Source organism: Hyperoodon ampullatus (assembly GCF_949752795.1).
Source record: "Hyperoodon ampullatus genome assembly, chromosome: 10".
Taxonomy (NCBI): Eukaryota; Metazoa; Chordata; class Mammalia; order Artiodactyla; family Ziphiidae; genus Hyperoodon; species Hyperoodon ampullatus.
Window position 1 is genome coordinate 70449595 of NC_136923.1, and position 14606 is coordinate 70464200.

At 38.1% G+C, this 14606-nt stretch overlaps 1 protein-coding gene across 1 annotated transcript in view; it reads left to right on the forward strand.

Annotated features, from left to right (window-relative positions):
- The window catches only part of DNAH8 (dynein axonemal heavy chain 8), a gene marked incomplete at both ends in the record, with an annotated part of 333524 nt that overhangs the window by 22082 nt on the left and 296836 nt on the right, over positions 1 to 14606 (forward strand). The window contains 3 exons of the mRNA XM_079713152.1: positions 520 to 633; positions 4278 to 4385; positions 14320 to 14421. Of these exons, the coding sequence (XP_079569278.1) occupies positions 520 to 633; positions 4278 to 4385; positions 14320 to 14421 (324 nt within the window). The remainder of the gene's footprint in view (positions 1 to 519; positions 634 to 4277; positions 4386 to 14319; positions 14422 to 14606) is intronic.

The following is a 14606-nucleotide window of genomic DNA, read 5'->3' on the forward strand; positions in this document are numbered from 1 at the left end:
TGTGAATTGTTTGTTTATATCTTTCCCTCACTCAGAAAGTTTCAGATATTGTTTTGTTCTGATTCTAGTAGTCCTTTATTACTATGGCTATTCATCAGTTGTTATATATGGTGGATGAGGCAAACCGCCATGGTCCCTGATCATCTCTGCACATTATTGCTGGATATGAAAAGTACACTTTGCTGATGGGAATATTTTCTTTCCTGAAGACCCAGAATAACGTAATGTCACTTTTCTAACCTAGAAGAGTCACTCCAGGTAGAAGCAGGTCTGGTTTAAGCCAACAGACAGAATGTTAATTACAAACAGAATGAGTCTTCAGTTTTAGTAAGTCACTTAAGGTTTTTATAATAACTTTAAGTCTTAAATAATATAAGAAAAAGATATATCAATCACATTTAAGTATCTACTCTTTTAGTATATGTATGATTAGGGAAGACAGCTTGAATTTCATGATTAAACCTTGGCACGGTGATATATTTGGATGTTTCATAGGACTCTTATACTTTCTTTGCTTAGAATTGGCGTGATTTGGATGCAAGAATCACAGATACAGCAAATGAATCAAAAGATAATGTCAGATATTTGTACACTCTAGAAAAAGTATGTCAGCCTCTCTATAACTATGATCTAGTAAGTATTCTTTTTAAAGTGTAGTTTAAAAAATTAGCACATGCACTTTGTTATAAAGCAGAAACTAACACACCATTGTAAAGCAATTTTACTCCAATAAAGATGTTAAAAAAATAAAATAAAAATTAGCGCATAAAATCAATTTAATATATGTGTAGTGGGAAAAACATATTGCAGAGAAGTTATTTAAAAGATATTTTTCCTATTATATATCTGTAATGAATTATAAACTGTATTTATTATTTTAACTTACATTTAAATATATAGCATTATCATAACTATGACCTCATTTGTGAATTGAGCAAGACAAATATATTAGTTATTCATTGCTTCATAACAAATTACCCCAGAACTGAGTGGCTTAAAACAATAAGTATTTATTATATCACAGTTTTTGTAGGTCAGGAATTCAGGGACGGCGTAGCTGAGTACCTCTGCTTCAGGGTCTCTCATGAGGCTGCAGTCAAGCTGCTGTCTTGGGACGTGGTCTCTTCTGAAGGGGAGGCTGTCTGGGGAGGGTCCACTTCTATTGCACACCGCATGGGCCTTTGCACAGAACAACTCGCTTCCCCTAGAGTGAGTGACCCAAGAGTGAGCAAGAGAAAGTGCCCAACTAGCATTATGCTGATACCAAAGCCAGATAAGAACACCTCAAGAAAATAAAATTACAGGTCAATATTCCTCATGAATATAGATGCAGAAATTCTCAACAAAACAGTGGCAAACCAAATTCCACGGCACATTAAAAGGATCACACACTAAGATCAAGGGGGATTTATTCCTGGGATGCAAAGATGGTTCAACATATGCAAATGGATAAATGTGATACACCACATTAATAGAATGAAAGATAAAAATCATATGATTATTTCAATAGATGCAGAAAAAGCATTTGACAAAATACAACATCCTTTCGTGATAAAAGCTCTCAATAAATTGAGTATAGAAGGAATGTACCTCAACATAATAAAAGAATACATATCCTTTAAAAATTGTATAAGTAAAATAACATGCAAAAAAGAGAATGTATATGAATATTATAACATCTCTGTACTTTTAAAAATATATTTAAAGCTTTTCACTATAAAAAGTAAACTTGGAAGAAAGATATAATGCTTTTTGCTGTTACCAAGACCTATAAATTTTAAGGTGTACTAATTTCAACTTCTTGGTTCAAAAGACTTATTTAAATTCATATAATTTTCAAATCTTTTAGTTTTGGTTTTAGTTCTTTTCATCCTAGTAATTTAAAAAACTTTGTTCCTCTAGCGATGCATGTGCTTTATTATTATTGTTATCATTGAGCTTTTCACATTCTCTGATGTAGGAATGTTTCTAACATTATCTTTTGAAATTAGAGAAGTACTGTTAGTATTAAGTCTTATAATTTCTTCCCCCTCATATACCAACTATTTCTGTAGATTCAAAAATTCTTTTTTTCTCATTTTCTTTATTCTCCTTAAAATAAACCAGGAGTTGCTGTTTAGTTGGTAACTGTCAGTTGAGCAGGAAGAGTGTAGAGGACTCATGCTTCCATTTCTTGTTGATAAAATTTTATGACTTTTGTGTTTCATTTTATCGTCTTGGTATTGTGCTGCTGGCATATCAACTAATATATTTTATGCATAAAATGTCCGAACACTATGTATAGATAAGAACTGTGCACTCAAGGAGCTACTATTATAAATAATGATGTTTACAATTCAGATGAAGGGCATTTCCCTGGTGGGCCCATTTGACACTGTCCCCAAGCCTTTTTCATTCTTTGTAGAGTTGCCTTATTGAGGGTGGAAGGGACTCCTTCTAGGCATATTTTTATTAGAATCTTTTTGGTCTACAGATAACACGTATAATATGAATTCTGACATACAGGGTTAACTACAAAGTGACGATACTAATTTTCGTAAGCCACATAAAATTGACTTCATTGTGTCATGGTTACACCTCATACCTAGGACATACAGTACACTCATCAGTAGTTGTTCTTCCTGGCTTATTTATTCCACCACTATTAAAAAATCTTTTTATATATTTTAAATTGTCCTAGCAATTAAAAGTCTAGCTCCTTGAGGGTGGGAATGCCATTGACCTTCTGTTGTTCTTCCATAGTGATTTATGATTTACATCAAGGTTAAAAGCAGGATCTCAAAATCTCGGGCACATAACTGTGGTTATGCTACAGCTCTAGGTACCTTGGACAAGGTACTTCTCTACATCTCTATTTTCTCATTTGCAAAATGGGAATAATCATAACACTTTATTTTATAGATTCTAAGACTTTTTTTCACATTGTAACATCTCTGTATTCAGAGCACAACTTACAGTCAGTCAGGTTTTATGAATCATTGTGAACGTGACTTGACACCATCTGAGATTATTAGTTCTTTCCTTGCGGGGGAAGGAAAGAACTAATATTTGTTTTGTTTTTGGTACCATGGGTGTGAATTCAGACTACAGTGAGTGAGCACCAGCTTGTGGAACAAATTCTCAGGATAGTTTATTTTCCATTCCTCCCCAAGGAGCAGGATTAGGACAGGTAGGCTTTATTCCTGTCTTTTTCTCCATGGCTTGTTAATTTCATGCATAGTGTGGTGGCTTAGTTTTTGTAGGAGTTAGACTCCCCATCTTGAGCATTTTTTTCCCTTCCTCAGTAGAATGTAAAGCAATGGTACAGTCTTACAATCAGTAATGTTTTAGATCTGATGAAATCAAACCTGCCTTAAATGGTCATTGTTGGGACTTCCCTGGTGGTGCAGTGGATAAGACTCCACACTCCCAATGCAGGGGGCTGGGGTTCGATGCCTGGTCAGGGAACTAGATCCCACATGCATGCTGCAACTGAGAGTTCGCATGCTGCAAATAAGACCCAGTGCAACCAAATAAATAAATTTTTTTTAAAAAGGTCATTGTCAACATAAATTAAGATAATATGTGAAGCTCTTCACCTAGTGCCTGGCGCATAGTAATCATTCAATATACATTAGTAATAGTTTGATATCTCGGATGCACTTGCTCTGCTTTGCTCTAGGCTGTTCTACTTGATGGCTCTAGGCTGTTCTACTTATTTCACTTCTTTGTGTGTGTCATTTCCACCCTGCCTTGACCTCATCCAGGATAGTTTTTTTATATTTGGAATTCTCCCAATATTCTCAGAACTTCGTGGTACTTAGTAGGTTTGCTGAAAGGTGAATTGAGTTGAATAATGAGGAAATGTGTTCTAGTCTGATCTCTGTTTCTAATTAGCTTTCTGGTCATACATTAGTCACTTTACCCTTTAATATATCAGTTTCTTCATCCTTAAAAAGAGCAAGTTGAGCTATTAATACTTAAAATCACTTTCACCTCCAAAATTTTATCTTTAAATAAAATTTAAAGTTTACATGTACAGAAAAGTTGCAGTGATAGTACAGAATTCTTTTCATCTAATTTCTCCTGTTAACATCTTGCATTACCTTGGTACATTTGTCAAAACTCATGTCCTTTCTCTGCTTCAGTATACAGTCAAGGATACCACATTGCTTTTAGTAAAATTTGACTTTTAAGATTAAAATGTTACACTGTTTTATGTATGTTTAGAGTTTTGAATATTATAGGATATGGGTTATTAAAAATATAAATGTATGCTTAATATATTTCAATTTTAGGTTTCCATGGCACATGGAATACATAATTTGATAAATGCCATCAAAATGATTTACAGTGTGTCAAGGTATTATAATACTTCGGAGGGAATGACCTCATTGTTTATCAAGGTAAGTTTCCAAGGGAAGAAATCACATTGTAACCCTGTGAAAAAGTTAACAATGCTTTCCATCTGAGCCATGGAAGGGAATTGGGAACTTTGGGTGCCTCTCAGAGTTCTGGATTTTCATACTTCGTGGAAAAGAAAAGAAAGGCATGCCTGGAGTCAGTTGTACTTAATTGAAGGGGGACCTTTCTGCTTGTCAGAGGTAAACCCCCAGTTTTTTGTTTAAAAGTAACTGATGATTTTCTAATTTATTTGTTCCAAATAGTTTTGCATAAGAGCTAAGAATTGTGCCTAGACTGTTACAAGAAACAAAGAAGGACACTACAATGATCAAGGGAAAAATAATGCTACTTTAGCTACTCCCACACACATTGTTGTTTATGTAAAATCTTCCCATTTAGTGCCATATGATTATTTTAAATAATTGGAAAAATCATCCAAGAAACACAGGAGTAGAATTTACTTATAAATGATTCAAGCAGAATATAACAGTCACATTTCAACTTTCTTTTAGATCAAAGAATAGATTTAATCATTGTCTATGTCCCAAGCAAGGCAAGAACCTTAGGATTCTTCCCTGTCACTTGTCTTCCTCCTTGCTACATGTTCCACATTGAGATTTCTAGTTCCATATTATTGTTACTATGTTTTCAATGTTATGAATCAACAAGTGATCAGACTAAAATCTAAGCATTGCTAGATTTTTATTTTTATTTTTTTTGCGGTACGCGGGCCTCTCACTGTTGAGGCCTCTCCCGTTGTGGAGCACAGGCTCAGCGGCCATGGCTCACAGACCCAGCCACTCCGCGGCATGTGGGATCTTCCCGGACCGGGAAACGAGCCCATGTCCCCTGCATTGGCAGGTGGACTCTCAACCACTGCGCCACCAGGGAAGCCCCTGCTAGCTTTTTTTTTACATCTTTATTGCAGTATAATTGCTTTACAATGGTGTGTTAGTTTCTGCTTTATAACAAAGTGAATCAGTTATACATATACATATGTTCCCATATCTCTTCCCTCTTGCGTCTCCCTCCCTCCCACCCTCCCTATCCCACCCCTCTAGGTGGTCAGAAACCACCGAGCTGATCTCCCTGTGCTATGCGGCTGCTTCCCACTAGCTATCTATTTTACATTTGGTAGTGTATATATGTCCATGCCACTCTCTCACTTTGTCACAACTTACCCTTCTCCCTCCCCATATCCTCAAGTCCATTTTCTAGTAAGTCTGTGTCTTTATTCCTGTCTTACCCCTAGGTTCTTCATGACATTTTTTTCTTAAATTCCATATCTGTGTCGGCATATGGTATTTGTCCTTCTCTTTCTGACTTACTTCGCTCTGTATGACAGACTCTAGGTCCATCCACCTCATTACAAATAGCTCAATTTCGTTTCTTTTTATGGCTGAGTAATATTCCATTGTATATATGTGCCACATCTTCTTTATCCATTCATCCGATGATGGACACTTAGGTTGTTTCCATCTCCTGGCTATTGTAAATAGAGCTGCAATTAACATTTTGGTGCATGACTCTTTTTGAATTATGGTTTTCTCAGGGTATATGCCCAGTAGTGGGATTGCTGGGTCATATGGTAGTTCTATTTGTAGTTTTTTAAGGAACCTCCATACTGTTCTCCATAGTGGCTGTACCAATTCACATTCCCACCAGCAGTGCAAGAGTGTTCCCTTTTCTCCACACCCTCTCCAGCATTTATTGTTCCTAGATTTTTTGATGATGGCCATTCTGACTGGTGTGAGATGATATCTCATTGTAGTTTTGATTTGCATTTCTCTGATGATTAATGATGTTGAGCATTCTTTCATGTGTTTGTTGGCAGTATGTGTATCTTCTTTGGAGAAATGTCTATTTAGGTCTTTTGCCCATTTTTGGATTGGGTTGTTTGTTTTTTTTGTTATTGAGCTGCATGAGCTGCTTGTAAATTTTGGAGATTAATCCTTTGTCAGTTGCTTCATTTGCAAATATTTTCTCCCATTCTGAGGGTTGTCTTTTGGTCTTGTTTATGGTTTCCTTTGCTGTGCAAAAGCTTTGAAGTTTCATTAGGTCCCATTTGTTTATTTTTGTTTTTATTTCCATTTCTCTAGGAGGTGGGTCAAAAATGATCTTGCTGTGACTTATGTCACAGAGTGTCCTGCCTATGTTTTCCTCTAAGAGTTTGATCGTTTCTGGCCTTACATTTAGGTCTTTAATCCATTTTGAGCTTATTTTTGTGTATGGTGTTAGGGAGTGATCTAATCTCATACTTTTACATGTACCTGTCCAGTTTTCCCAGCACCACTTATTGAAGAGGCTGTCCTTTCTCCACTATACATTCCTGCCTCCTTTATCAAAGGTAAGGTGACCACATGTGTGTGGGTATATCTCTGGGCTTTCTATCCTGTTCCATTGATCTATCTTTCTGTTTTTGTGCCAGTACCATACTGTCTTGATTACTGTAGCTTTGTAGTATAGTGTGAAGTCAGGGAGCCTGATTCCTCTAGCTCCGTTTTTCGTTCTCAAGATTGCTTTGGCTATTCGGGGTCTTTTGTGTTTCCATACAAATTGTGAAATTTTTTGTTCTAGTTCTGTGAAAAGTTCCATTGGTTGTTTGATAGGGATTGCACTGAATCTGTAAATTGCTTTGGGTAGTAGAGTCATTTTCACAATGTTGATTCTTCCAATCCAAGAACATGGTATATCTCTCCATCTATTTGTATCATCCTTAATTTCTTTCATCAGTGTCTTATAATTTGCTGCATACAGGTCTTTTTTCTCCTTAGGTAGGTTTATTCCTAGATATTTTATTCTTTTTGTTGCAATGGTAAATGGGAGTGTTTTCTTGATTTCACTTTCAGATTTTTCATCATTAGTGTATAGGAATGCAAGAGATTTCTGTGCATTAATTTTGTATCCTGCTACTTTACCAAATTCATTGATTAGCTCTAGTAGTTTTCTGGTAGCATCTTTAGGATTCTCTATGTATTTTATTATGTCATCTGCAAACAGTGACAGCTTTACTTCTTCTTTTCTGATTTGGATTCCTTTTATTTCCTTTTCTTCTCTGATTGCTGTGGCTAAAACTTCCAAAACTATGTTGAATAAGAGTGGTAAGAGTGGGCAACCTTGTCTTGTTCCTGATCTTAGTGGAAATGCTTTCAGTTTTTCACCGTTGAGTATGATGTTGGCTGTTGGTTTGTCATATGTGGCCTTTAGTATGTTGAGGAAATTTCCCTCTATGCCTACTTTCTGGAGGGTTTTTTATCATAAATCGGTGTTGAATTTTGTTGAAAGCTTTCTCTGCATCTATTGAGATGACCATATGGTTTTTATCCTTCACTTTGTTAATATGGTGTATCACATTGATTGATTTGCATATATTGAAGAATCCTTGCATTCCTGGAATAAACCCCACTTGATCATGGTGTATGATCCTTTTAATGTGCTGTTGGATTCTGTTTGCTAGTATTTTGTTGAGGATTTTTGCATCTATGTTCATCAGTGATATTGGCCTGTAGTTTGCTTTCTTTGTGACATCCTTGTCTGGTTTTGGTATCAGGGTGATGGTGACTTTGTAGAATGAGTTTGGGAGTGTTCCCCCTCTACTATATTTTGGAAGAGTTTGAGAAGGATAGGTGTTAGCTCTTCTCTAAATGTTTGATAGAATTCGCCTGTGAAGCCATCTGGTCCTGGGCTTTTGTTTGTTGGAAGAATTTTAATCACAGTTTCAATTTCAGTGCTTGTGATTGGCCTGTTTATATTATCTGTTTCTTCTTGACTTAGTCTTGGCAGGTTGTGCATTTCTAAGAATTTGTCCATTTCTTCCAGGTTGTCCATTTTATTGGCATAGAGTTGCTTGTAGTAATCTCTCATGATCTTTTGTATTTTTGCAGTGTCAGTTGTTACTTCTCCTTTTTCATTTCTAATCCTATTGATTTGAGTCTTCTCCTTTTTTTTCTTGATGAGTCTCGCTAATGGTTTATCAATTTTGTTTATCTTTTCAAAGAACCAGCTTTTAGTTTTATCGATCTTTGCTATTGTTTCCTTCATTTCTTTTTCATTTATTTCTGATCTGATCTTTATGATTTCTTTCCTTCTGCTAACTTTGGGGTTTTTTTGTTCTTCTTTCTCTAATTGCTTTAGGTGCAAGGTTAGGTTGTTTATTCGAGATGTTTCCTGTTTCTTAAGGTAGGATTGTATTGCTATAAACTTCCCTCTTAGAACTGCTTTTGCTGCATCCCATAGGTTTTGGGTTGTCGTGTCTCCATTGTCATTTGTTTCTAGGTATTTTTTGATTTCCTCTTTGATTTCTTCAGTGATCACTTCATTATTAAGTACTGTATTGTTAAGCCTCCATGTGTTTGTATTTTTTACAGATCTTTTCCTGTAATTGATATCTAGTCTCATAGTGTTGTTGTCAGAAAAGATACTTGATACAATTTCAACTTTCTTAAATTTATGAAGGCTTGATTTGTGATCCAAGATATGATCTATTCTGGAGAATGTTCCATGAGCACTTGAGAAAAATGTGTATTCTGTTGTTTTTGGATGGAATGTCCTATAAATATCTATTAAGTCCATCGTGTTCAATGTATCATTTAAAGCTTGTGTTTCCTTATTTATTTTCATTTTGGATGATTTGTCCATTGGTGAAAGTGGGGTGTTAAAGTCCCCTACTATGAATGTGTTACTGTCAATTTCCCCTTTTATGGCTGTTAGTATTTGCCTTATGTATTGAGGTGCTCCTATGTTGGGTGCATAAATATTTACAATTTTTATATCTTCTTGGATCAATCCCTTGATCATTATGTAGTGTCCTTCTTTGTCTCTTCTAATAGTCTTTGTTTTAAAGTCTATTTTGTCTGATATGAGAATTGCTACTCCAGCTTTCTTTTGGTTTCCATTTGCATGGAATATCTTTTTCCATACCCTCACTTTCAGTCTGTATGTGTCTCTAGGTCTGAAGTGGGTCTCTTGTAGACAGCATATATATGGGTCTTGTTTTTGTATCCATTCAGCCAGTCTGTGTCTTTTGATGAGAGCATTTAATCCATTTACATTTAAGGTAATTATCGATATGTATGTTCCTATTCCCGTATTCTTAATTGTTTTGGGTTTGTTATTATAGGTCTTTTTCTTCTCTTGTGTTTCTTGCCTAAAGAAGATCCTTTAGCATTTGTTGTAAAGCTGGTTTGGTGGTGCTGAACTCTCTCAGCTTTTGCTTGTCTGTAAACGTTTTAATTTCTCCATCAAATCTGAATGAGATCCTTGCTGGGTAGAGTAATCTTGGTTGTAGGTTTTTCTCATTCATCACTCTAAATATGTCCTGCCAGTCCCTTCTGGCTTGCACAGTTTCTGCTGAAAGATCAGCTGTTAACCTTATGGGGATTCCGTTGTGTGTTATTTGTTGTTTTTCCCTTGCTGCTTTTAATATGTTTTCTTTGTATTTAATTTTTGACAGTTTGATTAATATGTGTCTTGGCATGTTTCTCCTTGGATTTATCCTGTATGGGACTCTCTGTGCTTCCTGGACTTGATTAACTATTTCCTTTCCCATATTAGGGAAGTTTTCAACTATAATCCCTTCAAATATTTTCTCAGTCCCTTTCTTTTTCTCTTCTTTTTCTGGATCCCCTATAATTCGAATGTTGGTGTTTTTAATGTTGTCCCAGAGGTCTCTGAGACTGTCCTCTGTTCTTTTCATTCTTTTTTCTTTATTCTGCTCTGTGGTAGTTATTTCCACTATTTTATCTTCCAGGTCACTTATCCGTTCTTCTGCCTCAGTTATTCTGCTATTGATCCCTTCTAGAGTATTTTTAATTTCATTTATTGTGTTGTTCATTGTTGCTTGTTTCATCCTTAGTAGTTCTAGGTCCTTGTTAAATGTTTCTTTCATTTTCTCTATTCTATTTCCAAGATTTTGTATCATCTTTACTATCATTATTCTCAATTCTTTTTCAGGTAGACTACCTATTTCCTCTTCATTTGTTAGGTCTGGTGGGTTTTTATCTTGCTCCTTCACCTGCACCTGCTGTGTGTTTTTCTGTCTTCTCATTTTGCTTATCTTACTGTTTTGGGGTCTCCTTTTTGCAGGCTGCAAGTTCGTAGTTCCCGTTGTTTTTGGTGTCTGTCCCCAGTGGCTAAAGCTGGTTCAGTGGGTTTTGTAGGCTTCCTGGTGGAGGGGACTAGTACCTGTGTTCTGGTGGATGAGGCTGGATCTTGTCTTTCTGGTGGGCAGGTCCACATCTGGTGGTGTGTTTTGGGGTGTATGTGGACGTATTATGATTTTAGGCAGACTCTCTGCGAATGGGTGGGGTTATGTTCCTGTCTTGCTAGTTGTTTGGCATAGGGTGTCCAGCACTGTAGCTTGCTGGTCGTTGAGTGAAGCTGGGTGTTGGTGTTGAGATGGAGATCTCTGGGAGATTTTTGCCGTTTGATATTATGTGGAGCTGGGAGGTCTCTTGTGGACCAGTGTCCTGAAGTTGGCTCTCCCACCTCAGAGGCACAACAGTGACTGCTGGCTGCAGCACCAAGAGCCTTTCATCCACACGGCTCAGAATAAAATGGAGAAAAAGTAGAAAGAATTAATGAAAGAGGATAAAAGAAAATAAAATAAAGTAAGGTAAAATAAATTAAAGTTATTAAAATAAAAAATTATTAAGAAAAAATATTTTTAAAAAGTAAAAAAATAAACAAACAAACAAAAAAAACGGACGGATAGAACCCTAGGACAAATGGTGAAAGCAAAGCTATACAGACAAAATCTCACACAGAAGCATACACATACACACTCACAAAAAGAGGAAAGGTGGAAAAAATAATAAATCTTGCTGTCAGCTCTCAAAGTCCACCTCCTCAATTTCGGATGATTCGTTGTCTATTCACGTATTCCACAGATGCAGGGTTCATCAAATTGATTGTGGAGATTTAATCCTCTGCTCCTGAGCCTGCTGGGAGAGATTTCCCTTTGTCTTCTTTGTTTGCACAGGTCCTGGGGCTCAGCTTTGGGTTTGGCCCCGCCTCTGTGTGTAGGTCGCAGGAGGGCGTCTGTTCTTCGCTCAGACAGGACGGGGTTAAAGGAGCCGCTGATACGGGGGCTCTGGCTCACTCAGGCCGGGGGGGAGGGAGGGGCACAGATGCAGGGCGAGCCTGCGGCAGCAGAGGCCGGCGTGACGTTGCACCAGCCTGAAGGGCGCCGTGCGTTCTCCTGGGGAAGTTGTCCCTGGATCCCGGGACCCTGGCAGTGGCGGGCTGCACAGGCTCCCCGGAAGGGAGGTGTGGAGAGTGACCTGTGCTCGCACACAGGCTTCTTGGTGGCAGCAGCAGCAGCCTTAGCGTCTCATGCCTGTCTCTGGGGTCCGCACTGATAGCCGCGGCTCGCACCCATCTCTGGAGCTCCTTTAATCAGCGCTCTTAATCTCCTCTCCTCGCGCACCAGGAAACAAAGAGGGAAGAAAAAGTCTCTTGCCTCTTTGGCAGCTCCAGACTTTTTCCCGGACTCCCTCCCGGCTAGTCGTGGTGCACTAACCCCTTCAGGCTGTGTTCACGCCGCCAGTCCTCTCCCTGCGCTCCGACCGAAGCCCGAGCCTCAGCTCCCAGACCCGCCCGCCCCGGCGGGTGAGCAGACAAGCCTCTCGGGCTGGTTAGTGCCGGTCGGCACCGATCCTCTGTTCGGGAATCTCTCCGCTTTGCCCTCCACACCCCTGTGGCTGCGCTCTCCTCCGCGGCTCCGAAGCTTTCCCCACTCCGCCACCCGCAGTGTCCCACCGCGAAGGGGCTTCTAGTGTGTGGAAACCTTTCCTCCTTCATGGCTCCCTCCCACTGGTGCAGGTCCCGTCCCTATTGTCTCTGTTTATTCTTTTTTCTTTTGCCTTACCCAGGTAAGTGGGGGAGTTTCTTGCCTCTTGGGAGGTCTGAGGTCTTCTGCCAGCGTTCAGTAGGTGTTCTGTAGGAGTTGTTCCACGTGTAGATGTATTTCTGATGTATCTGTGGGGAGGAAGGTGATCTCCGCGTCTTACTCTTCCGCCATCTTCCCCCTCTCCCTGCTAGCTTTTTGGATCACCTCTGTTTTGTGATTTCCACATCTTCCTCTGCCTTGGATTTATTACTTCTTTTGCTGAAAAAAAAATTCTTCAGTAGTTCTGTGGTGAACCCCCTGAATTCCTGCATGTCTGAAAATCACTTCATTTTGTCTTACCACTCAAATGTTAGTTTGAGATTCTTAAGTGCAATATAATTTTTTCTTGGAACTGTAAAGATACTGTTGTATACTATCTACAATTGTTGATAAGAAATTTGATGCTAATCTGATTGTTTTTCCTTTGTGGGAAACCTATTTTATTCTCCCAGGAAGCTTTTAGGGTTTTTTTCTTCATTCTTGAACTTCTAAAATTTCAGAGTGATGTAGTTCTTTTTACATTTATCTTATTCTATACTTGCTGGGTTGTTTCATTCCCAAGACTTAATTCTCTCTTCATTCCTGGGAAGTTTTCCTGTTTACCTCTGATTATTTCTTATCCACCTATTCAATTTATTCTCTTCCCTTGAATCTAAAATGCATGTTCCTTAACTTTTTTTTTTTTAATCCATCTTTGTCCTTTGACCTTTCAGCTCACTCATTGACTTTTCATTTATGTCCCAATTGCTGGTCGGTGCATCAAAAAATTTTTCAATTTCTGAGTTCTTTAGTTGTTTTCTTTCATGATGTAAAAATCCTCTCATATCTTTCTTATAAACTTAGTTAATAAAAGATATTTTAAAAGATTTTACATATATCTTTTCTGTATTTTCTCTCTTTGTTGAATTTAATGCTTCTGTTACCATGTTTGTTTTCTTCAATTGCGTGGTGATTCTTGGTTGTCTGCCCATCTTTGTGTTTGAGACTCCCGATTTGCCTCCCTGTTCTGTTTATTTTGTCTGTCTCTTGTGAGTAAGGAGCGTAACTTACTGTTTGGAGGGGAGTGGGAATAACTTTTTCTCTGATATGTCCTCCTGGGGGTGTAGTAGCTACCTGGGCCACACTTCTCGAAGACTGTGGTCCACACTCATACCTTTGTCCTTTCAGCATATGTCGCTGTTGCCTGCTGTACAAGTTGCTCTAAATTCGGTGTTCAGGGTTACAACTGAGGGTTACCTCACATTGTCTCCCATCTTGAAAAATTTCCATAACTGTTCTACCTTCAAGTAACCTTCTCCAGAACAGGGTTCTGGCTTTCTCTAGTTTTTTTTTTTTTCCTCTGTAGATTTGGTACTGCGTGCTTTCCATATTTTAGGAATTCTCCAAAATTTCTGTGTCAGCCTGCCATCTTGGTTTAACTTCCAGACCATTTAAATGGCTGTCTTGCTTTTTTTTTTCCTTCTTTATTTTGGGGGATGTGAGAGGTGGTTAACTTAATATTTAGTTTGCATGTTGAAGGATGGAGAAGAATCACAGTTGGACTGGATCAAGACCTAATTAGAGGAGAACTAGACAAAGAGAAAATATAGTTGACTTTGAAATTGGCCTCAGGGGGCTTCCCTGGTGGCGCAGTGGTTGAGAGTCCGCCTGCCGATGCAGGGGAAGCGGGTTCGTGCCCCGGTCTGGGAGGATCCCACATGCCGCAGAGCGGCTGGGCCCGTGAGCCATGGCCGCTGAGCCTGCGCGTCCGGAGCCTGTGCTCCGCAATGGGAGAGGCCACAACAGTGAGAGGCCCGCGTACCACAAAAAAAAAAAAAAAAAAAAAAAAAAAAAGAAATTGGCCTCAGTGACGTAGACTTAAATACAGTAGGTAAATGTGACTTTGGGTTTTCTTTGTTTTACCTGGAATGTATATTTCTTTGTTTTTTATATTCTGTAATTCATTCCATAAGGTTTCTATTTATCATATTTTTATGCTTGTGATTTAAAAAACCTAAATTTTATTTCTTTCTCTACCTATAGTTATTTTGGACTTATATTTATTTTAGGTAACAAATCAAATGGTGACAGCATGTAAAGCATATATTACTGATGGAGGAACTAACCATGTATGGGATCAGGAAATACCAGTCGTACTAAAGAAAATTCAGGTTTGTATAAGTTTTTTTTTATTTTCATAAAGTCAAGCTTTTACCATCTGTCCCAATTTTGCTTACTTTTTTCATTGACAAAGCATGTTAACTTTGAAAAAACATTGTACAGAGTAGCATGAGCATATAAAAAGAACTTCATTAAAATTATCTACTTCCCTTTATGCTTAGTGCTCCTGTTAGGG